The following is a 23,976-nucleotide window of genomic DNA, read 5'->3' as shown; positions in this document are numbered from 1 at the left end:
GTACCTTCAAGTGTCCTCTCTCTTCTCTCCCCAGAACCCCTCGGGAGTGCAGGATTCCAGGGCCTTCAAGACCTCTGCACCCCCCAGATGTCCATTGGTATGGGCCTCTGCCCAGTCATACCCAGGTTCCTGCTGGCCCCGTCTGGGCCCTGGCCTGTGGGTCTGTGTTTCCAGGGCTTCTGTCTCTGAAGGAAAAATGGCAGCCAAAGGAGCCCCCTCCCTGCCCGTGTGGAAGCTCTGTGACATCACTGTCCCCAACGGGGAAGTTGCTGGATCTGACGTGGCCTGCAGTGCCAGCGGTCACTTCTCTGGCGGACTTTCCTGGAAAACACCTCGTCTCAGCCACCCAGGGCCCTCTGGACTCCATCCTCGAGGCCTAAGATTCATTTTTCATTCAGCGACGTGGACAGGAGACCCTGCTCTGGGAGGCTGGGGTCCGGCCACAACCGACCTGCTGTGTGACCGCGAGCAAGTACCTGTTCCTCTCCTGGCCTCAGTCCTCTCCAGCCCACCCTTGAGGAGACCTCGAGGTTTGAGTCTTAGGAACGACTCAGCTGCGGAAGGGCTACTGTATCCTGTTAGATGTCCCCGCTGCGGAAAGTGACGTAGAAGGATGATTTCACCACGTTCTCCCGCTCGCCTCTGAGAGGGGTGCTTTGGAAGCCCCTGTTCTCCAGATGGGGAAATCGAGGCTTGGGGATCAGTGACTTATTCAACTCACCCAGTAGTAAGAGTCGGGTCAGAAAGGATGCCCGATTCCAGTATCCGCGTACTTTCCATCTCACTAAACTGGGAAATGGATGGGCAGGAGGGGGAACCTGGGACATTTGGAGAAATACCAAGTGGCTCTGGGGAGGAGTGGAGGGTGAACCATGACCAGGTGGCACTGGGGCCCAGCAGGTTAATGAGTACGGGTCCCTTGTCACACTCCCTGAGAGGGAGGGAAAGGTGAGATTTCCACAAGGTTCCAGGAAAAAGTGAGTGGGGAGCCCGTGGAGATGGCCCCTTAGATTTTTCTCTCTGCTTTTCACTTGCTGAGGGAGCTTAGGGTCAAGGCCCTCAAGCTTCAGCTTCTTTATTTATCCAAAGGAGATGACTTCGATCGGTGCCAGATATTGGTTTGGGGCTTAGGGATCAAGAAGCACCAAACCCAAACATCCTTGCTCTCAGAGAGCTTATGTTGGGTAAAGGGAAGAAAAATAAATAAATAAAGCAGATGTAGTGAGACACAGATGACCAAAGAGACAAAATGTGGCAGAGAGGTTAGGGCAGGGGGGCAGAGAAGGACCACACATCCTTTGGTGGAGCTGTGGTGGTAGGAAGGGAGCTAATCATCTGGATGTTTAGGTGGAAGAGAATTTCAAGAAGAGGGAACAGAACCTGCAGGGACCCTGAGGCCGGGAGTGCCTTATATGCAGGTAGAACAGCAAGGAGGTCTGTGGGACTGGAGCCGGGAAGCGAGGGGAGAGTTTCTGGAGAGACCATGGTGGTGAGGACCTTGTAGATCAGAGCAAGGGCTTGGGATTTTGCTCAGAGAAGTCCATGGTCTTGAGTTGGAATTGAAGGGACCTGGCCCTCCCACCCTAAAGGGGTGTTTTTCTGCTTTCTTGTGATTCCTCCTTTCTAGAACAGATTGCTGTTTCTTTCCCATGGCGAAGCTGCTGGGAGCGGGGGTCAGCCCACCAGGCTGTTTGAGTGACAGTTTCCAGACCCCTTCCTCAAGCCCAGTCACTCCGGGGCAGCTGCTGCTGCCTTGGGATAAAGATGGGTGGCACCTGGGCCTGAAGCACAGGGTGGAGGGGTGGCAGGGATCAGAGTTGAGACTGCACCATTTTTGACGTCAGGGACCAGCCCCAACTACTCCAGGATGGTCCGAGGAGGCAGAGAGGAGCATGGCATGGCCCCTTCACATCTGCAGTAGCTTTCCATCCTGCAGCTGCTTTAAACATCCTCTCTCCTGTCCAGAGATGTACCTCCCCGATCCGTGACAGCCAGGACAGGCAGCTCAGCAGCCTTCACAGACTTGCATGACGGCACAGAACACCTGCAGTTGGCAGGCAGGAAACTGCACGTGCGTGAGCCAGGCCCATCTCTCTGTATCAGTAGCACTGCTCTCACCTCATCAGCCTGACCAGAAAGCTCCATCCCAGGCCCTGCTCCCCTTTATGCTGTAGCACCAGCTCCAGTAAAGCCTCCTTCAAATGGTTTTATTTTACCTATCTGTAATTTCTGTCTAAATTGGGCAGGCTGAGCTGGTTGCAAAGCTGGTAACGTTAAGGGCCGCCGACAGCCAGGACTGCCAATGCTCACAGCTGAGAGAGCTGCTAGGAGAGCAGCTGAGAGCTGCTGTGGAACTTCCCAGAGCTGCTAACACTAAGGGAGCTGCACTCCGCCTTTCTGTGATTTGTATCTGAATTGAACAAAAGAACCCTTGGCCAGTTGGTAACAGTCTGACTTAAGTCTGGCTAACTCTGCTCGAGAACAGATTTCAGGGGGCAAAAAGCAGAGGTAGAAAGACCAGACAGAAGGCCACAGCATACTCTTATGGAGTGAAAGTGGTGTTTTGGAACAGGGCAGGGAATGAGACAGATTCTGGATAGCCTGAGATACGAGTGATGGGTTTGCCAGACCCAGGTATGAGTCAGGGAAGACTTTAAGGTTTCAAGTAGGAAGGATTGGAATGCTAGGGGAAGAGATGGGTAAGAGATGGGTAGGAGAGGAGATGGGGTGGAATGATTTGCAGGAAGAGATAATATCAGGCACTCAGCTCTGTCCAAGTGTGTATAAAGTGCCTATTAAACACCCCCAAGTGGAGAAACCAAGCAGATTAAGATGCAGGAGACAGATCTACTCTGGAGATGCACAGGTGAGGGTCGCTGGCAAGGTGGTTATGACCTTGGATGAGATCATGTGCAGAGTGAGTGGACCCGAAGGCTCTAGGGCCAGGCTGTCCGTAAACTTGGCTAGGAGGAATGATGTTACATCACGTAAGACTCCAGGACCGTGCACAGTTAATGATTAGCTGTGCTCTCCACCACGTCTGGAGAAATTAAGTTCAGGGGCTCTCTGCATGATTACTGTGCTCTTCTTAAAGGCTTTGGGGACACTCGCGCTGCTCATTCAGGAAGAGAGTGGACCAAGGTATCCCCAGAGAGACTTCCAGAAAGAACTCAGAAGGTGAGAGCTGCTGTCAGGAATGGAAGATGGGGTGCCGCCTCCTGGTGTCACCAATCTTTAGGAGTTACTGTTAACAAGGAGAGTGACACTTCACGGAGAAAGAGCATCTGCCAGGTCTTAGTGAGGAAGCAACCTGGGAAGAGGAAAGGGTGATAGTAGCATAGCTAATGGGAGGGACTGTGGCGCTGGGAGGAGGGTGGTCAGGTAAGAGCTGGGTGGCCATCAGGAAAGGTGGCCTGTCTGGGAAGGTGGGGACCGAAGGAGGCGCAAGAGCCAGTCATGGAAAGAGAGAAACACCCGCAGGTACAGGAGCAGTATATATTCCTGCTTAGGACCCAGGTGTTAAGAAACCTTAGCCTGTTATTCCTTTAGAAAATAGGAGAGATTGCAAATGTGCCAGAGATTTTGAGTGTTCTGGCAGCTGCTGCCTCAACAAACATGTCTTGGAGTTGAGCCAGTTGACTGTCCTGCCGGCTGGATTTCTGGAATCAAGGGTTGTTTAGACTTAAATTCTGCATCATCATCATCAGGGCACACATGATGGGACTCAAAGGCCAACCAGTTGTGAAACTACTTTCCCTGGGGCCAATGCATATGGAAACAATAATTACAACAGCTAGACCTTGGGAACTGATTGTCTTAGGTCCTGGGTAGCAGGTCCATAGTAGTTAAGATACCGGTCAAGTATCGGTCAAGTTTCAGTTTCAAGAAATAGATGCTCCTTGTATTAGTCAGCAGGGGATACACTAACCAACATCCAAATCATCCCGGTAGCTTTTAACCATTCATATTTTCCCTCCGTGGGTCTGAGGGTTGTCTGTGGCTAGCCCTAACATTCTGGGCCCCAGGATAAAGGGAAAATACCCATCTTGGATATGAAATTCTCATAGAGAGAATCGACACGCAAGAGTAAGACCAACTCACTCTCCTTCCACTGACCAGAGCATACTGCGTGGGAAGGCCAAGGTCCATGGCAGGGGTATGCATGCTATTCTTTCAGATTACACTGGGAAATCACATGGAAGTGAATGAGGAGAAAGAGACAGACAGACAGACATAGACATAGACATAGACATAGATATAGTCTCACTACAGGAATCAAATTGCCAGGAACAATAATACAATCTACTACTTCCTGTATTTTAAGCACAAAGGGACTCATTATATGAAATTGGATGTCACAGAATGGTCAGAAAAATTGAACAGGTGCCCTCAGAGAATGAGGCATATTAGAAGGACGCTGAAACAGATTCTGAGAGCCAATCCCACTCATGACTCCCACAAGTCAACTCCTGGAGAGAGCCCTGAGAGGTTGAGAGGATGATTCATAGAGCAATCTTCTAAGGAAAGGCTGAGCCCTGCCTCTGCTTTCCTTCACAGATCCAAACATGCACTGGCTGCAAAAACTTCAGAGACTTTATACCCTATGGAGTCCTGAGACGTCCCGGTACCCTCTCCGCGTTACCGTCAGGCAACTGTCGTCCATACCGTGGGGCCACCAAGATGTGCCAGAGAAGTTTAACTTTGCTAGCAACGTGATTGATCACTGGGCTGGTATGGAAAAGGTAAGAAGAGGGAGAGAAGAGGCACTGGGTGGAACGGTTTGGCTGGCTTCATTCATTCTTCCATTCACTCGATAAATGTTTACTGAATGCTTACGTACCAGTCCCTGTAAGAAGCTATGAACAGGATGCTCATCGCCCATAGTGGGAAAATGAGACGGTATGGGTTTGGCAGACAGAAAGGCACCGGGAGCCTGGCACAGAATGGTGCCATCCGGTAACCCCTGGAAGATGGCGCAGGCTCTGTTCTGACCCCCAAGAGCAAACCAAGAGCAAGATGGGCTGGGGTCACAGAAGAAATGGGTTTGGGTTTGAGAAGAGCAAATCTGAGCCAGTCTTCTCCAAAGTTGGGTCACAGGTCTGTCATCGGGGACGGGCAAGAAGGATGTCCACCAACCAGGCAGAGATTTCAGAAGGGCTCTCTCCTGAGACAGCAAAGAGAGTGAGAGTGGTGTGCATTTTCTGAGTTCTCCTGAGCTTCTAGAATTCCAACCCAGTTGGCGCTGATGCACCTTCACCTGAAGCCTTGTGCACATGACTGGGGATGGAAGAGCCCATCCAAGGTAGGATAAGCAAAGGCGTAGATCTGCCAGAATGGGCTTTAAACAAGGGCGCTCTCAAAGGTGGCCCCAATGGTGACATTGCCCTGAAGTTCCAACACTATGACACAACACCTGGCCCCCAGGCTGACGATAGAACCGAGGTTCAGGTGCTCTGGGGAAAAAAAAAAAAAAAAGTTAGGTCCACGTTTTAAAATGAAAAATTTTAAAACAAAATTTCTGTCTTTGGATTTCCTTTAAAAATCATATCTCCTTGGAATACGGAGGAAAGGCCCGGCCAGCTCAACTCACAATTGTGAATCCATAAAAGAAATGGTTTAATAAAATCTGTGCATAAAGATCAAAAGAACCTTTCTATCAATAACACCATAAGAAAATGAAAATTAATCCAAACCAGGGGGAAAATGTTCGATTCAAGTAATAGAAAAAAAAAAGAGTTAATATCCCCAATATAAAAGAGTTCCCATAAACCAAGAAAAAAAGAGGCTTCACCCAAAATAAGAGGACAAAGAATATAAGCAGACAGTTCGCTGAAAAATGAACTCAAATGACTACTCAACATACGGAAAAGAATACTCAACTATCGTTGAGACAATGGCAAAATGTCTTCACTGTCATATTAGTTGATTATCACAGTTTGACAACACAGGAGAGAACACATTCTTACCACAAAGTCATATCACTCCCATGGAATTTTGAAATATCTGTGTTTCCTCTTTTGCTTGCCTGTTGTACTTCAATTATGACCTGGGAACCCCCTGAGATGACACCAGATTCAGGGGATCTGGGGAGTGAGAAACTCTTTCAAAAGTAAACCTTGGAGAAAATAGGATATTTGTGCATCGCTGGTGGGAACGTAAAGGGGTGGCGCTATGATGGAAAATAATAGGGTCATTCCTCTAAATCTGAAAAAAGTAGAATTACCATATAATGCAATCCCGCTCCTGACCCCCAAAATACAACACCATCTAGTGCATCCATCGGACCAGTGGGTTTATACTCAAAGGAATCCAAAGGAGTATGTCAAAGAGATAGTCATACAACCAGATTCATAGTCACTGTGTTCAAAATAGCCAAAAGGTCAGGAAAACTCGAGTGTCCATTAACAGATGAACAGATACAAAAGTGTAGACTCTCCATACAATGGAATATGATTCGACCCTCAAAAAAGAAGGGAGTTCTGACACTTGCATCTTACAGAGATGAGCCTTGATCTTGACCTCATTCTGAGTGAAATAAGCCAGTGTATGATTTGGCAGAGTCAGATTCTTAGAGACAGAAAGTAGATGGGTGGTGACAGAGTCTAAGTGAGTAGGGATGAAGGGTAGTTGTCCGAAAGGTCCAGAGTTTCAGTTTTAGATAATGGAGAGTTTTCTCCAGATGGTGATGGTTGTACAAGGTGAAAGGACTTAATGTCCCTGGACTATACACCTGAAAATAGCTAAAATGGGGAGAGGAGAAGGAGAGGGAGAGGCTGATCAGGGTAACTAAGCTGCAGTTAGATGGGGTAAGAAGTTCTGGTTTTCGACTGCCCAGTGGTGACCAGAGACAACTGGGTATTTTACGAGGTTAAGAAAGGATTTCAGATGTTTTCACCAAAGAGAAATGATAGCCGTTCGATAGGCTCACCCTGACTTAAAGGTGTCCGCGTGTACTGAGCCATCACGGGTGCCCGTCAGTAGACACAAGTTTTATGTTTTTATGTCTCCGTTAAAAAACCAACATGAATTGAAAGGTAAATGTAAAATTATGCCACTTCTTCCTTTCTTTCCTTTTTTCTTGGGTTTTATCTATTTATTATTTTTTTTTCTTTTTTGAGGGGAAATATACTGACTTTTTTATTTCAAAAACCTTAATCATTGGGGCTGGGGCTGGGGCTCAGTGGTAGAGCGCTTGCCTTGCAAGCCTGAGGCACTGGGTCCGATCCTCAGCGCCACCTAAAAATAAACAAATGAATCACCCTAATCATGATGAGATATCATCATGCTGCTCAGAAGAGGTGGCAAGTTAGAAATCACGAACGGTCTATATCTGGAACTTTCTATTTCATGTTTTTTGGACTGTCGTGGACAGCAGGGAACTCATTCAGCAGACATCGAAGCCTTGAATAAGGAGTGACTACTGAGTTAAGAAGCAGAATAGTGTCATTTGGAAGCAGTCTTGTGTTAATTGGACTGTCACACGCTGCCTATGACATTTCAGCCCCTGGCAGACCAAGGACACGATGGTGATCCCATAAGATTATATGATCTAGTGACGTCATGAGGTCGGGCTGCCTTAGCTTGTCCCACAGTGTACACAACCCTAAAGCTGCCAACGACACATTTCCCAGAACCCACCCTTGGCTTATTACTGTCACTTCTTAAAAACGCGTATTTTTTTTAATTCTCCGTTTGGGTTTCTAGCATGGTAAATATTGACAGATCTAACTCAAATAAATAAAAAAGCAACACTTGAAGGTTTTCAAGACCTTTTAAGAGCCTGTGGGGGTCCCGAGAGCTTGCCAGGCCTTGACGCAGCGAGCCCAAGACCTGGGGTCTGTCTCTGGGCTGGTCCCTGGCCCTGAGTTAGCCGCAGGCTTCTGTCCCCAGGCTGGGAAGAGGCCTCCAGGCCCAGCCCTGTGGTGGGTGAGCGGCGATGGGGACCAGGTCCAGTGGAACTTCAGAGAACTGAGTGAAGTCAGCCAGCAGGCCGCCAACGTCCTCTCGGGGGCCTGCCGCTTGCAGCGTGGGGACCGTGTGGCCGTGGTGCTGCCCCGAGTACCTGAGTGGTGGCTGGTGACCCTGGGCTGCTTCCGAGCAGGTTGGTGACGGGCCCCGCGGGCTGGGCGGCCGCCTCTTTCCCGGGGCAGAGACACACAGCTCCCTCTGCCCAGAGCAGCCCCCCGGGAAGTGTGCCTCCCGCTCTCCCCCTGGGCCCCTGTCCCCCGGCGGCTGGCCACTGTCCCCGGCCCTTCCTCCTAGCTCTGTCTGAACCATTTGGCTTCTCCAGGCCTCGTCTTTATGCCTGGGACTGTCCAGATGAAGTCCAGAGACATCCTCTACAGGCTGCAGGTCTCCAAGGCCAGGGCCATCGTGGCTGGGGACGAGGTGGCCCAAGAAGTGGACGCAGTGGCCTCCGACTGCCCTTCCCTGAGAATCAAGCTACTGGTGTCCGAGAAAAGCCGGGACGGGTGGCTGGACTTCAGGACCCTGATGCGGTGAGTATTGGTCCCCAAAGGGGGACCCGAGCCAAACACTCGCAGGCAGGGGCTTTATTGGGGTGGGGGCGCTCAGGAAGCAGAGTGGGGGGACTTGGGAGAGAAGAGCGGGCGGGAAGGTCATTTCAAGGGCTAAGTGGAGCTTTGTGTGGGGACCTTCTGAGGAAAACACAGGAAACTTCCAGGATTTTCCAAGAAAGAACTGATAAGGTAACCTCCACGGGTTCAGGGTTGTGGCAACCGTGACTCAAACCCGCGTGAGGCCAGCAGTATGGGAGGCCAAGCCTAAGAGATGGCCAATGGTCACCTTCTCACCTCTGCATCCCTGAGCAAGGCTTTCCAGGGGTCCTTACAAAGGTCCATAGCAAGACTCACCAATGGATGTGTTTCCCTGTCACATGTCTGAAATCCCTCCGTGAGGGACATTTTTCTTTCTAATGTCATGGTCTTTAAGGTAACTGTCAGAAATAAAGTGACATCAGCTTCAAAACCAGGGTGCCGGGGGAGATGTCTGAGAGATGTGTAGGGGATTTCAGGGAATAAAAGAAGACATCAAGAAAGCATTGGCAGGGAGAAAGAAAGAATGAAAGAAAGATAGAAAGGAAGGAAGGAAGGAAGGAAGGAAGGAAGGAAGGAAGGAAGGAAGGAAAGAAAGAAAGAAAGAAAGAAAGAAAGAAAGAAAGAAAGAAAGAAAGAAAGAAAGAAAGAAAGAAAGAAAGAAAGAAAGAAAGAAAGCATTGGGGGCCGGATGTGGTGGCACATGCCTGTAATCCCAGTGGCTTGGGAGGCTGAGGCAGGAGGATTTCGAGTTCAAAGCCAGCCTCAGCAAAAGCAAGGCACTGAGCAACTCAGTGAGACCCTGTCTCTAAATAAAATATGAAATAGGGCTGGGGGTGGGGCTCAGTGGTCCAGTGCCCCTGAGTTCAATCCCTGGTATTCCCCACCCCCCCCAAAAAAAGAAAGCATTGGGAACACCCACTGCCCCCCTCCTGTGCACCACAGTCAGATTAGTCTTTATGAAGTTTCTACGAAGCACAATGAATACCGCCTTTGTGGTAGAGGTCATTTTCTCAGTGACTCTATGAGGCAAGTTGTATTGATCCCCTTTCACAGGTATGGAAAGTGAGACTTGAAGAGGTTAAATGACTAGTACAAACTGACACAGTTATCAAAGTGCCAAACCTGAGTGGTTTTCACTTCCAATCTGACTAACTCAGAATCCCATGATCTTAACTACTCAATGCCTCCCTCCTTCTGAAGTGGATCAAGGGGCTTACCCTCAGCCTGGGAGCTGGTGGGCAAAATGAGTCACTGTGACATCTGGTGTCCAGGCTAGATGTGAGAAGGTGACAGTCTGTGTCTCCATCAGAGAGGCACCCACCACTCATCACTGTGTGGAGACCAGAAGCCAAGAAGCAGCTGCCATTTACTTCACTAGTGGAACCAGTGGCCCTCCCAAGATGGCGGAACACTCCCACTCCAGCCTGGGCATCAAGGCCCAGATGGATGCTGGGTAAGCCACGCCCCTCCCCTCCCAGAGAGCCCAGGGACCAGACATACAGGCTTTGCTGAGGGTAGACCTGACCCTTCTTGGGAGTTTCTGAGGAAGACAACTGGGGAGGTGGGGTCTTAAGAAGCAAGATTTCCCATACCGGGAATCCAGCGCTCTTCAGGGTGACGTTTCCATCACAGGTAATTCCAAATCTCAAAACCTCTTCCAGGTTTTGAACCCTGTGGCTAGCAGGGTAAACGTTGAGCAGTAAAGCTCATGTGCATTTTTTCCCAGAACAATCTCTATCTTGTCTTGTGGGGTGCTGCCAATTGGCTTTCATGGCACCAGTATTCCAAGAGGACATTTTTTTTTTGTTAATAGAAAATTGCTTTGCAAATTTATTAACATGGAAGGTGGAGATGGATGAGTTAAATGAGCTGAGATCTCAAGAGTTTTTGGATCACAGACCACATAATTCAGAAATGTATTCCATTCCTGCATCAGCTTCATCTGTGAAACCGGGAAACACTATGGCAAGGTCTTCATGCAATTATAAGAAGGAATCTTCTGTCATCTTTGGGATCTGGCCTGTGCTATTTTAATTTTATTATGTTATTAGAGTTATTAGAGTGGAAAAATACTTTCAGGGAAAAAAAAACCTGTAAAAACTTCATTGTCCTACTTACAAGCCCATTGTATCAGCAAATGTGATTAATTATACAAATTATTTAATAGCTGAGCTGTAGGGAAATGCCATTTTTAAACAATAGAGGATAAATTATTTAAATATAGATAATATATTCATTCACACACACCTCCCAACTTTGGTCCTAATAGGCCTAATTTCCTACGGAGCTGAATTTATTAATCTGCAAGAAAGGGCACCTACTGTGGTGACCATCAGCCTCATTTAGGTGGTCCTGACGTCTTCCGGTCCAGTCTAAATGATTCTTGCTTTAAGACGGGGTTAATACTTCTCACTCTGAGCTGAAGAGATAAAGGGAACTAGTGTTACCTGTTCATGATGCTTGGAGAAATGAAAGCCCACGTTCTGCTCAGTCAAACTTGAACTTGGCCAGGCCCTTGTGAGACTATTACTTAGATGACTCTTGTTAGCACGCTAATCCTGGGTGGTTACCACGTGTGACGCTCTACTAAGTTCTGAGGACAAAAGGAGAACACATAAGACCCAAGTGTCTATTCAGTCATATCTGCTGGGGTCACATTTAGAACACTTGATCCCTCTTGACAGACTGTGCAGAAAAACAGTTTTCCTGCCCTCTCCCTGCTTACTCGTGCGCACATTCCTATAAACATACGGGCGGACACGCACACCCCTGTGCACACACACCTACACACACACACCCTGTGTGGCACACGCCCCAACGTGCTCTCTCCGGGATGGATGTGTGCTTTCTCTGTGCCCAGCACCTGGACAGGCATGCGAGCTTCGGACATCATATGGACCGTATCAGACCCGGGTTGGATCCTGAACCTTTTGACCTCAGTTCTGGAACCTTGGACATTGGGAGCTTGCGTATTTATCCATCTTTTGCCCAAGTTTGACCCCCAGACCATTCTGAAGGTAAGAGAAGAGCCACTTTGCATGGATTGGTCAGGATGAGCCCAGAGTTTGCATGCGCCCATTTAGGGCCGTGGATTTCCATTCATATCATTTTTGCTAGAGCCCGGCCCACGGGAGCGGGCTTGGTGAGCAAGGTAGAAATGGTCCCTGACCCAAATAGTCCCAAGTGTTCAACTTGAAAATAATTTACCCGCGTTCGACATTGTCTTAGTCAACTTGGGCTGCTACGATAAAAATACCCCAGAGTGACTAAGACACCACTTTTTTCTCACGGTTCTGGAGGCTGGAAATCCGAGATCATTGTAACAGCGTGGTTGGCTTCTGGGTGAGGGTCCTCTTTCTGGCTTGCAAATGAGTGCCTTCTTGAGAGAATCTCTTCCTCTTCTTACAAGGGCACTAATGCATCTTTGGGGCACCCCCCTCCTTACCTGATGTAAGGACCTCCCACCTTCAAATACCATCACATGAAAGGTTGGGGCTCCATCTTGTGCATATGGCACATTGCATTCATCTCAGACGCCCAGATAACTGCCACCAAATCCAGACACAAAGCATCTCCATCCATGCAGAAGGTGCACACACCCTTTCCTGACCACATCCTCACCCAAGATGTTCCTTATTCTTTTGACTTCTGCCACCACAAATTGATTTGGCCCCTTCTTGTACTTTACGTAAGTGGACTCATACAACATGTAATCTTTTGTGTTTGATGTTTTTTCGCTCAACCTGTTCTCTGTGAGATTCGTGCACACTGTTGCATGTGTCTGAAGTTTGTTCTTCTAAACTGCTGTATAGCCTTCCATTCTGTGAATCAATCCTAAGTTTCTTCTCCATCTTTTATTGGTGGACGTTTGAATTCGATCTACTTTGGGGGTATGATCTAAGAGGAATCCTGAAGAACAAATTGGATTTTTTTTTCCCTATAGAACATGATTGGGAAATCATTAAGTAAAATCCACAAACAATAACTATTTGTTAACTTGTAGCCATGAGCAGTAAAAGTCGCCTCATTTTTCTTGCAATGCTCTAATGAATTTGAACTGTGCTTATGCTGTGGGAGCTGGATCATTGCCTTCTTGGGCCTGCAGATCTCGGTAGCAGTTCATGAGTAACCCAGACATTCATCTGGCTGCCTTCTTGAGAGAAGGCCTCCAGAAACAAACTAAGGGACAAATGACACCTTCAGAAGTCAAAAAAGTGGTGGTCTGGATTACCTCTGGAGATTCTCTTGGAATGACACCATCCTTCTGTCCTCAGCAGATTATTTTTCTACTACTTTCCAAAAACAGATTATTCTATTCTGAACTGGCTCTTGCTAAGTTCTGCAAACAAAACACAAAGTAAAGCAAGACTCGACAACAGGTGTATCTTTATAAAATCCACTTGGTGGAATTGAGCAAATTCACAAAGGAGAGGTGAGAAGACGTTTAGCAAATAAGTAGGTCAATGCAAGTTGAGCTTCCTGCGCGGCAGGAACGTAGGGTGATTTTTGTAGCTTATGCTAGTTCATTGAGAGCCCCTGAGTGAACCGACAGTGTGGTGCTCTCGTGTTAGTATTTTTTTTTTTTAGACATTTTGCTTAAACTGCTCTTCAGTTCTGGACAATCCTTCTCCTGGACTGAAGCTGATATTACATAACAGTTGAAGAGTACATGGGGCAGATATTTGATCTTCCACTTGATGGCTGTGACCTTGGAAAAGATACTTAACCCTGAGTCATAGTTTTCTCCTCTCTAAGATGGGGATGACGGTACAGAGGTCCTGGGGTTCGTGGGAGAATTAAACAAGATAGCACAGGGCATAGCAAGTGGTCAATACTAGGTCTTTTTTGCAACTCTGGAGAACTGGAGGGCCCGGACAGGGCTGGACATCTGGGAATTCTATGGCCAGACAGAAACGGTACCCGCTCTCAGGGAAATCATGGGCTGGTGCACCTGGTGGGCTTTGATAATAAACATATTAGCCACCCTTTAGCATTTCTTTTGAAATGTCTACAGATACTTTTAACTTTTCCAAGAACTTAAAAAAAAAAAAAAAAACCTCAATTATCCTCCAAAAAGATTTTCAGGAAAATAGGTCGGAAACAATTTATTTAAAAGCTGGTTCCAGCTGGGCACGGTGGCTCACACCTGTAACCCCAGCGGCTCCGGAGGCTGAGGCAGGAGGATTGCGGGTTCAAAGCCAGCCTCAGCCAGAGCAAGGCACTAATCAGCTCAGGGAGACCCTGTCTCTAAATAAAACACAAAACAGGGCTGGGGATGGGGCTCAGTGGTCGAGTGCCCCTGAGTTCAATCCTTGGTATCCCCTCCCCTCCTCCCAAAAAAAAAGCTGGTTCTGCAAGGTTAAGAGACTTAACTAAGGTCACACAGCTGAGCTGCCCCAGTCTTTCCACGATGCCCGGGGATTTAGACACTATTAAGTGATGTGTTGGTTCGGGCAAGTCTTAAATGTCCGGGAACAGGCAGCCAGTGTTCCAAATGGGCCCTAGACTGTTTTGCTGCGATGGAGTTTTTCGGTTTCTGGGTGTCTTGATGCATGAGAATTGTGAGGCTCATTTAGCCTGAAACGGGCCAACAAGCTGAGGTTTCCAGCTAGACCGCTGTGACTCCAAGCCCCAGGGTGGTGACCTCTGTGCATGTTGGAAAGTTTGACATGTGACCTGCTGAGTGTCCAGCTGTCTGTCTCCCCTCAGGTGCTGTCCAGCTACCCCATCAACAACCTGGTGGCTGCCCCCCTCGTTTACCGGATGTTGCTCCAACAGGATCTTTCCAGGTGATGGGACTTTGGGGAGGCTGGCAGGAGCCTGTGGGTGCGTCCCCAGGCCTCCCTCATGTACATGCAAAAGTCTGTCCACCTGACCCTGTAAACACGGGTCGTCCCATGAAACCAGCCCCAGAGCTTCAAAGCACCCAGACCCCAGCTCTGGGTGGTCCAGGGGGACTTTGTTTCCCACTGGGCTGAGGGTCCTTTACCTCTCTCTCTTCTTCAGACACAAGTTCCCACACCTACAGAACTGCTTTACTGGAGGGGAGACCCTGCTTCCGGAAACTCTGGAGAACTGGAGGGCCCAGACAGGGCTGGACATCTGGGAATTCTACGGCCAGACAGAAACGGTACCCACTCTCAGGGAAATCATGGGCTGGTGCACCTGGTGGGCTTTGATAATAAACATATTAGCCACCCTTTAGCATTCACTTATCTGAAAAAAAAATATTGAGCATCTGCTAGGGGAACAAAACAGGCAAACGCCTGCTCTCATAAGAGATTGCATTCTAGTGCGGGAGAGAGAGAATAACTGAATAGATGCCGCAGTAGCTGGCCCAAGAGAGCTATGGAACAGCGGTGAACTAGGTGACATAGAAAATGAAGCAGGTGAACTAGACAGAAGGGCTAGGATCCGAGTTCATTTTTCTGTTACTATAACAGAATCCTTGAGACTGGGTAATTTATTAAAAAAAAAAGTGATTCATGCTGGCTTATGGTTCTGGAGGCTGGGAAGTTCAGGATTGAGTGGCTGCATCCGACCATCTTCTGGAAAGGGCCTCGGGCTCCTTCACCTCCACCTGTCAGGCACTGTAGCAAGCTGCTTCCGTCTAAGTGAGGGGCGGGGAGAGGCCGCCTGCAAGGCCCAACGTCACCTGCTGGGAGATCTTCTTGGAATTCTTTCTCCTCCTGCAGGGGGCCATGGCAGAGCTGGGATGTGGGAAGAGTTTAGCAAGCTCTTGTGAGGAACAGCCTGGCCAGAGCTTCCAGCCACCCTGGGAGGGCACTAGAGGGAAAGCTTTGGGGACATGGGCACCTCCATGGTAAGGGCCGTCTCTCAGGATTCAAGCAGAACCGGTCCTATCCTAGGAAGTCATCCAACAAGCATCCTTTAGGCCTGCTCAGACCACAGACTGGTAACTTCATAAGTTGCCGAGGGCCTGGCTAAGTCGCTGAGGCTGGCTTTGAACTCGCGATCCTCCTGCCTCAGCCTCCTGAGCCGCTGGGATGACAGGCGTGCGCCCCCGTGCCTGGCCCGTGGGATATTTTTACGATGTGGTTGTTAGTTTCTCTTCCCTGGGAGGTCGTCACCGGGGAGGCTGCTTTCTGAGCAGGACGGAGGTTCCAAGAAAGGGGAGAGAGGGTTGGGGGATGGGAAGGGCGGGCGCCAGGAACAGGTGGCGGAACCGCTCTCTCTCTCTCTGTCCCCGGCCTCTTTCTTTTTCTGTGCCCCTGGGGGGCTGCTCCTGAGTGTGTTGCTCTTCACAGGGACTCATCTGCAGGGTTTCCAGGACCATGAACATCAAGCCGGGTCGCCTGGGGACGGCCTTACCCCATTACGACGTGCAGGTCTGCTGGGGCCCCTGAGCAGGGGGACAGGAATCATAAACCTGTTAAGTCGTCTGCTTATTAGACGGTTCATTGAGTCAAAAATAGTTGAGAATAAAAGATATGAAAATGATATGGAGCCCGAGGCGAGGAGGGGAGGAGGGAGGGAGGAAGACAGGGAGGGAGAAGAAGGGAAGGTAGATTATAGTCCTGCCATACGCAGAGAACAGCTTGGTACAGCTGACAAATCAGCTCGAGAAGGACCTGTGTTCTAAAAATAGAAATAAGGGTGAATCTTTATTGGTTTGGTTTTTGGGATTTTTTTTTTTTTGTTTCGCTTTTGGTGCCAGAGATGGAACCCAGGCATTTAACCACTCAGCCCCGTCCCCAGCCCTTTTTTTAAAATATCTTATTTAGAGACAGGGTCTTGCTAAGTTGCTGAGGGCCTCGCTAAGTGGCCGAGGCTGGCTTTGAACTTGCGATCCTCTTGCCTCAGCCTCCCGAGCTGCTGAGTCACAGGCGCGAGGCACCGCGCCCGGCTGTGTGTAACCCTCTCTCTAGGTGAATGGATGCCAATGTGCATCCTGAATTTTATAACTGGGTCATAGATAGGTCACCGGTCCGCCCAAAGGGTGCTACCCCAGATTTTGACTAGTGAAGTCGAGACCTGACCGAGTGGGTGGTAGCTAAAGTTTTGCCCCTTTCCCTGCCTTATTTCTGGGGGCTGAACCGCAGGAGCTGGGATCTGTGTCTGTGGACCCGTGGTCCCGTGCCCCGCCGTGTGCCTCTAAAGGGCGACGGTGAACACTCCCACTCCGTTCAGAATCCTGTGTCGTGGCCCGTGGCCCCACTCCCCAGGAGAACCACCGACCGAGCTGCTTTCTTAGTGTCCGGTTTCGCTTGGATAAAGACCCTGACCTGGGCTGTCCGTCTGTGTGACCCAGAAAACCTCGAGGCCTAGCGCCCTGAGAGTCAGCTACCAACCAGGCAGCGGGGGGGGGGGGGGGGGGGGGGGATTGGAGACTCTCTCTGTCCTTTTCCAAGGTGGCCTCACACACCGCGGGAGACTTTTATGTCCCTGGGCCTCTGCACACTCCTCCAGAGCAGGTCTCTGTCTGACCCACTCACGCGGCCACACGGGTCACCTCCTGCCAACCGGCTTCCTCCTCCAGGTCATCGACGGGGAGGGCCACGTGCTGCCCCCCGGCCAAGAGGGAGACATGGCCATCAGGGTGAGGCCCACCAAGCCCATAGGCATGTTCCTGGGCTATGTGGTAAGGACCGGTCCCCATCCCCCTCTCTCCAGTGGGAACGCGGGGCACCAAGGGACACAAGGGGACCTCAAGTGACGAACCTCTCCAGAGGCATCGGCAAGAGGTCCAGTGTCCGCCAAGCTGAAGGGCTGCCCCGTGTCCCCGAGCAACCCGAGCCCGCCTCTGGGATCCGGGTCACAGGCCTGCCCTCCCGCCCAGCCCCCACCCTCCCGAGGTCTGAGGCTTGGAGACTTCCCGGTGGCGGGGCGGGGGGCATCCTGAGCCTCAGGCCCCCGGAAGGTGCAGGTAGAGAGGGTCACCTGCAGGTGAGGACGGTGACGCCAGAGATTACCAAGGTCACTGACGCCCAGGGCTCCGGGGAAGTGGGCAGGGAAGACCCCCAGGCTGGCTGATTAACAAGTGTCCCCTTTGATTGAGCCGCTACTACAAGGTCAGCGCTGTCCTAAAGCACCTCACCTACATTAGTCATTCAGTCCTCCTGGTCACCCTACGGACGCTCTGCACCCAGCTTGCTGAGTTCAGAACCCTGCTTCCCCGTTCACTGGGTGACCTTGGGCAAGGCCGTGGGCTCTCCAGACTCGGTTTCCTCGTGACATGAGGAAGGAAGCTAAGCTAGCCGTTCAGGAACCTGGCTCCTGGTCTCAGCTCCATCACCTAGAATGGCTGTTGAGCCTCAGTCAATCCTCTTGACCTCTCTGATTCTTCAGTGCCCTCACATTGCCCAGTGAGGGAGCTAGGCTAAGGCTCCTCTATGACACGGTCTAACCCAGTAACTCAACACCCAATTTGAAGCCCACCTCGCGCACCCCCCGCAGCTGAACAAGACAGGAAGGTGCATGGAGGGGAGGAAGCCCAAGCCTCAGCTGCCTAGAGGGGCCCCGCACATTGGAGGGAACCGGGAAAAGGACAGAATCGACCAGAAACTCGAGGACAGGATCAGGGAGTGAGCAGAGTTGAGGCTGTTCACGGAAGGGAGGCTGAAACCAATGGGGAGAAATCCCCTAGTGTACGGATGGAAGAGTGCATCAATATTACCCATCAGACCGGACCCAGGGGAATAAGTGAGAGACCCTAGCTGGACCAACTGAAATAAAGGAGGGAAATAAAGGAGGAAAATTCAGTTGGATCAGGGATCCAGGGTGGGTGGGTTCAAGGCAGGTCCACCCTGTGTAGTTGTTCAGGTTGCATACTGCTCAACCGGCACATCTGTTCATGGTAGCCCTGGGACAGGGACTTAGACTTGGCAGGTACAACGACTTGCTTTTTGCGGTCACCAGGACAATCTCCAGAAGACCGCAGCCAATATTCGCGGGGACTTTTGGCTTCTGGGGGACCGAGGAATCAAGGATGAAGATGGGTATTTCCAGTTCGTGGGGCGGGCAGACGATATCATTAATTCCAGCGGGTGAGCTTGGCTTCTGGGCTGGGAAGGGCGTTCTGGACCTTCATCCTGGCGGGTTCTGTACTTTGTGGATGACCTAGAGGCTGAGTCCAGTGTTCACTGAAGGACGGGTCCTTCCGCAGGTACCGGATTGGGCCCTCAGAGGTGGAGAACGCCCTGCTGGAGCACCCTGCTGTGGCTGAGTCGGCTGTAATCAGCAGTCCAGATCCCGACCGAGGAGAGGTGATGATGGGGTGTGCACAGCCTAGGCCCGCACCTTGGCTGTGTGACCTTGGGCAAGCTACTTAGCCTCTCTGTTCTTCAGCTAGCTCCTCTGTAAGATGAGAGGTCCCTACGAGGTATTTGTAAAGTGTTAGGACAGGGTCAGGCACCTAGTAAGGTCCACCTATAGGCAGGCTCGTATGAGAACAGAGGAGATATTTGGAGCGAAGGATGGGATCCTTCAGCCAGGTGGTTCCCGGTGGGACTCTGAGAATAAAGAAAGACCCTACCAGATATGGGGAGGTGCATGGAGGGGCCACCGAGGTGGTGGCTGCGGAGCCTGGCGGGATCCCAGGGGACGACTGAGCCCGCTACGCGCCCTTCTCTCCCTGGCCGTAGGTGGTGAAGGCTTTGGTGGTCCTGGCCCCCGAGTTCCTGTCCCATGACCGGGACCAGCTCACCCAGGAGCTGCAGCAGCACGTGAAGTCGGTGACGGCCCCGTACAAGTACCCGAGGAAGGTGAGCCTTCCCGCTCCCGGGGAACGAGGCCGGGAACCAGGCCTCTCGGTCCAAAATCCCTCCTTGGTTGTGACCAGGGAAGCCGCCCAGGAGAAGCCCACCACCATCCACCGAGGACTAGAAACCAGACTCAGTCTTGGACCGACTCCCAGTGGGGAAACCATGTCAGACGTTCTCGTGCGAACGAGGGCCAGCCAACCCCGGCCTGTCCCCCACCGTCCCTGCCCGGGGCCTTGCTGGGACATCCGGGGCTCTACAGCTCTCGGCTGCAGGTGGCAGACAGTCAAGTTCTCGTCCCTGGCGCACACGAGAGGACGGTCCAGGAGAGGGTGTCCCATCCCCCTGATCCCAGGCGCCAGGACAGCGCGGTCAGGAGTGTCCCTCGCACACCTGGGCCTCCTTCTCTATCAGCCTCATTTCTGGACTCCTTCTCCCTTGGGGGCCCCAAGAAGCGCCAGACACCCGCCCCTTCTCAGCGGCTTAGCAAATCCCAGGGGGAAGAGAGCATGGATGTCCCCACGGGCCCCAGCAGAGGCCCAGGGCTGAACCCACCCCTGGAACCAGGCGCGGATCCTCTGGTCGGCCAGCTCTGGGTCACGTGGTCCCCCGGGTAAGGTGTCCTGTGCCCGTCTTGGGCTGATCTCTGGGGAGGGACCGAGGGTCTGGATGTCGGTCCACAGGTCTGGGTACAAGGTGAGGGCTGGTTCCAGGGCAAGGAAACACAGGTCTTGAATCTGGAGCAGAAGGTGACAGAGACCTTGGTGAGCCCAGGCCCCTGGGATCGGTGGGTGACCCGATGGCCACCCTCCTCAGCACACGCTCCTTGACATGGGGGCTTCCTGAGACGCGGACCCGGGGGCGGAGACTGGAGGGGTTAGGGGTCAACACCAGGGAGGGGGACAGGCAGGGAGCAGGACCCGGGGGTGAGGCTGCTCCGGGATCCAGTCTCGGGAGGACCTCGGCCAGCCCCACCGGAGGGTCTGAGGTTAGGACGGACGAGCTTTCAGAACGATCCCTTTACAGACCCCTGTAGAGCAGGGGTGGGTGCGGGCTGCCCCTGAGCCTGGGCAGGACAGCTGTCCTCGGCTGGGACCATCCTCCAAGGAGGCTGCAGCGGTGGCAAGTCCTTCATCCCTGGAGGGGGACCTCGCTGCCCATCAGAGTCCCCCCCTACGGGCCCTCAGCCTCCGCTCAGAGCGAGGCAGCCTCTCAGAGTCTCAGCAACAGGCCTCGGGTCCAAATTCCAACTCCCGCTACTTACCCCGTGACCTCTCTGTTCTCCTGTTCACTGACAGTTAAAATGGGGCTGATGATTACCCGCCACAGGTTGTCGGGAGGAGTTGACATCTACAGGACATTAGGCACTTGGAAGAACGGCGCCTAAGAAGCGTTTCCTGAGTCCCTGAGTCGGGTTATTGTTTTTCTTCCAGGGGGCAGGAGTGAGGAGTTAACCCAGGGATATTTTACCACTGAGCTACATCCCCGCAGCCCTTTTGTTGTTGTTGTTGTTCTGTTTTGTTTATTTTTTGAGACAGGGTCTTGCTAAGTTGGCCTTAGGGCCTGGCTATGTTGCTGAGGCTGGCCTCAAACTTGCTGTCCTCCTGTCTCAGCCTCCCAAGTCCCTGGGATTCCAGGCATGGGCCACCACCACACCCAGAACTTACTTTTAAAGGAGACTAGGAACCAAAACACACCAAACGTCGTTATGAATTCTGAACTGTAATAGAATGTTCTGGAAGATCTAGTGGAAGGGCCCTATCCCATAGTTTACAGCATATTACTTAAGTGTCCCCCCGCCAGATGAAGTCCTTCCCTCCGTCTTTCCTCTAGAATTCCCAAGGCAGCAGGTTCTTTTGACCAACCGTGCCAAAGACAGTGCTACCTAACATCAACCCACATGTCCGCTCTGACCTACTTCCCGTCTCTGTCTACCCCGCGGGGGCCCCAGGGTCCATAGTTTAGGCCGCATGGTCTTTGCTGAAGCTCCTCGACTTTGCCTCTGAATACTAAAGTGACCGCAGACTGGACAGTACTGCCCCCTCATCTGCAGGGAATAGGCTCTAAGAAACCAGGTAGCACCAACCCCGACAGGTAGACCACGTTTTTTTTTTTTTTTTCCCTATACGTACCTACTTATGATAAAGGAAAACTTAAAATTTGGGCACAATAAGAAATGAACCCTAACAATAATAAATCAATTATAACAATTTACTGAAACAGAAACTATTCAAATGTATGAATGGTTGATTTCCAGAATTTTCCATTTGATCTTTTCGGATCTTTTCGGAGCCCTAAAACTGGAAGTCTCCGTGGTTTCTCTTCATCTGTATCTTAGCACTCAGGGTTATTAGACATGGAGGGTTCTCACCTTCCAACGTCGCCTTTCACAGGTGAAGATAGTGAAATTGGAGCAAAGCAGATCCACAGGAAACCTTTTGAGACATGAAATGAAAAACCAGGGGTTGGCCAAGGGCGGTGGCGCACGCCTTTAATCCCAGCAGGTCGGGAGGCTGAGGCAGGAGGATTTCGAGTTCAAACCCAGCCTCAGCAACTTAGCGAGGCCCTGAGCAACTCAGCGAGACCCTGTCTCTGATAAAATATTTTGGAATGGCTGGGGATGGGACTTGGTGGCTAAGCACCCCTGGGTTCAATCCCTGGTACTAAAAACAAAACCACAACAAAACCAGGGGTTCTGACTTCAGCCCTCTGCTCTTCCTCGTCCAGACTGACAACAGCTGACATTTCTGAGCGCTGGCCTCTGAGCCAAACCCAGTTCCCTCTCTTGCTTCTCCTCTGAGTGACAGTTGGTTGGAGACCAGAGTTCTAGACTTTTCTGCCCTGTTCTAGCCACCCTCTCCTTGCCCCGTGGCACTGTTTGAAGCTTCCTGTTGCACACAGAGATTTTCTGGAAATTTCCCAGGTTCTTTCCTCACTCACCCGGAGCCCCCAGCCTCAGGATTCCCCGTCACAGAAACTCCTCTGAAAACTCCAGCCCCTCTGTGTCCCTTTCTTCCCCACAGCTGGAGTTTGTCCTGGACCTGCCCAAGACCATCTCAGGGAAAATCCAACGAGCAAAGCTTCGAGCCAGAGAGTGGAAGACGTCTGAGCAAGCCCGGGCCCAGTGAGACCCTCCCTGCACCCCCGGAGTCACTCACTGGGGTGTTACAACAACCCTCTATTTCAGTACCAGTTTCTGGTGTAGCTTTCCATTACCATAACAAAATACCTGAGAAAAATCAATGTATAAAGATAAAATGTTTATTTTGGCTGATCGTTTTGAAGGTCCCCTCCCCTTTCCCCTTCCCTGGGGGGCTTCAGTCTCCCTGTGAGGATTTTCGGGTTTTTTATCCCTTGATGATTAGTATTGCCTTGTTAGATGCTGAAAGAAGAAAGAGAAGAGGGATGAGAGGGAAAATAAGAGGGTAACAGGAAAAGGAAATTAAAAATGTCGTGGAAAGATTCACCAGCAAGGGAAAGCAACTGGAAAATAAGTCCATGAAATAAACACTGGCACTTGCCATGAGCCAGGCACAGTCTGAGGCACATCATCGACCCCTTTGCTCCATCTCTGATCCCAGCTGTGGTGACCGTGAAGGAGCCGGTCCCCCCGCCCCATGCTTTGGATATCATCTGGTCTTCCTAGAATCAAGTAATAAAATCATTGTTAAATCAAGACCCTGAGGATGGTTTGGGGGGAAGACAAAGAAGGAGAGGGATGTCTCCAGCCCCTGGTGGGGTAGGGAACCCGCGGAGGTAGCCAGCAGGTGGCGCTGTTGAGGAACAGACCCCCAGGCTCCGTGGCTGGGCCCCCTGGGGTCCAGGAGGGGACTCTGAGGTCCTCACCTACAATCTGGAGGTGGAGGGTGAGCCTTCCTGCAGGCTGGAGTAAGGGGAGGTGGGCTCTGACTTCTCTTGGGAACACTCGGCCATGACAGCAGCCACAGTGGTGTTTAGCACTTACCCAGCACTTGCTGCGAGTGAGACACCAAGCGAGCCCGGGGACAGATCCTACTCCAGGTTCACAGCCAGGCCTGTGTCGTTCCCGTTGCACAGTGGGGGGAACGGGACTTGGAGAGGTTTAGTGAAACTCCCTGGGCGGTGAGTGACAGGGCCAGATCCTAACACAGCCTGTCCTGTGCTTTTCAATGTCCCTGCCTACCCATCGATGGCGTCCATCACCTTGAAGCTCAGCCTCCTACAAAGTCCCAGGGATGAACCATGTGAATTCGGGTTCTTTGTCACAGTGTAACGGGCATGGCCTCCTGTGTCCTGGTTTCCATCTGAAACTTCATCAGCAGAGCCTTTACTGTGCCCATTTCTATCAGCACCCTTGCCCTCTGAGCCCCTTCCACCATCACCCATTAAGCTCCACTTACAGAATTCTGAACTTTCTATGGCCTGTTTCTCCTCCTGTGTGTGAACTCGACATAAACCAACTCCAAAGGCCCCCTCCAACATCGTTAGGTATTGGTTACAACAGCCCCATTTTTCAGTACCAGTTTCTGTATTAACTTTCCATTACTATAACAAAATACCTGAGGAAAAAATCAACTTATAAAGATAAAATGTTTATTTTGGCTGATAGTTTTGAAGATTCCAGTCCCCCATTAGTTGGCCGTGTTTGGGGGCTGGGGCGAAGCAGCACACCATGGTAAGAGTGTGTGGCAGAGAAAAAACTGTTCACTTCATGATCC

The 23,976-nt window shown here is 51.1% G+C and overlaps 1 protein-coding gene across 3 annotated transcripts; it reads left to right on the top strand.

Moving 5' to 3' along the window:
- The first annotated feature begins 3,018 nt into the window (after positions 1-3,018).
- LOC101969757 (acyl-coenzyme A synthetase ACSM2B, mitochondrial) lies at positions 3,019-22,955 on the top strand. Of its 3 annotated transcripts, XM_078024274.1 has the most exons (16): positions 3,059-3,177; positions 4,068-4,156; positions 4,558-4,742; positions 7,891-8,101; positions 8,291-8,498; positions 9,868-10,011; positions 11,419-11,575; positions 14,268-14,347; positions 14,565-14,688; positions 15,827-15,907; positions 17,059-17,160; positions 18,438-18,565; positions 18,685-18,784; positions 19,163-19,282; positions 19,360-19,892; positions 22,303-22,955. In XM_078024274.1, exons 1-16 carry the CDS (start codon positions 3,071-3,073, stop codon positions 22,706-22,708), a joined length of 2,775 nt encoding a protein of 924 aa, XP_077880400.1. In that variant the 5' UTR covers positions 3,059-3,070; the 3' UTR covers positions 22,709-22,955. The 3 variants fall into 3 exon arrangements, with proteins under 3 accessions (XP_077880401.1, XP_077880400.1, XP_077880402.1); XM_078024275.1 differs by lacking the exon at positions 4,068-4,156 and having other exon boundaries at positions 3,019-3,177; XM_078024276.1 differs by lacking the exon at positions 19,360-19,892 and having other exon boundaries at positions 3,073-3,177; positions 22,303-22,543.
- The last annotated feature ends 1,021 nt before the right edge of the window (positions 22,956-23,976 follow it).

The sequence above is a fragment of the Ictidomys tridecemlineatus genome, chromosome 10 (assembly GCF_052094955.1).
Source record: "Ictidomys tridecemlineatus isolate mIctTri1 chromosome 10, mIctTri1.hap1, whole genome shotgun sequence".
NCBI classification, from domain to species: domain Eukaryota; kingdom Metazoa; phylum Chordata; class Mammalia; order Rodentia; family Sciuridae; genus Ictidomys; species Ictidomys tridecemlineatus.
Note: the sequence above shows the minus strand (reverse complement) of the source record. Positions and strands in the feature narration are given on the sequence as shown.

What these genes read in the sequence shown, in the direction of transcription:
- LOC101969757 (XM_078024274.1), top strand. Translation starts at nt 3,071, where the DNA reads ATGATTACTGTGCTCTTCTTAAAGGCTTTGGGGACACTCGCGCTGCTC. An exon ending in ACCCCCAGACCATTCTGAAG is followed by an intron (nt 11,576 to 14,267) that starts GTAAGAGAAGAG and finishes GTCTCCCCTCAG; the next exon opens with GTGCTGTCCAGCTACCCCAT. An exon ending in TGGGTCACGTGGTCCCCCGG is followed by an intron (nt 19,893 to 22,302) that starts GTAAGGTGTCCT and finishes TCTTCCCCACAG; the next exon opens with CTGGAGTTTGTCCTGGACCT.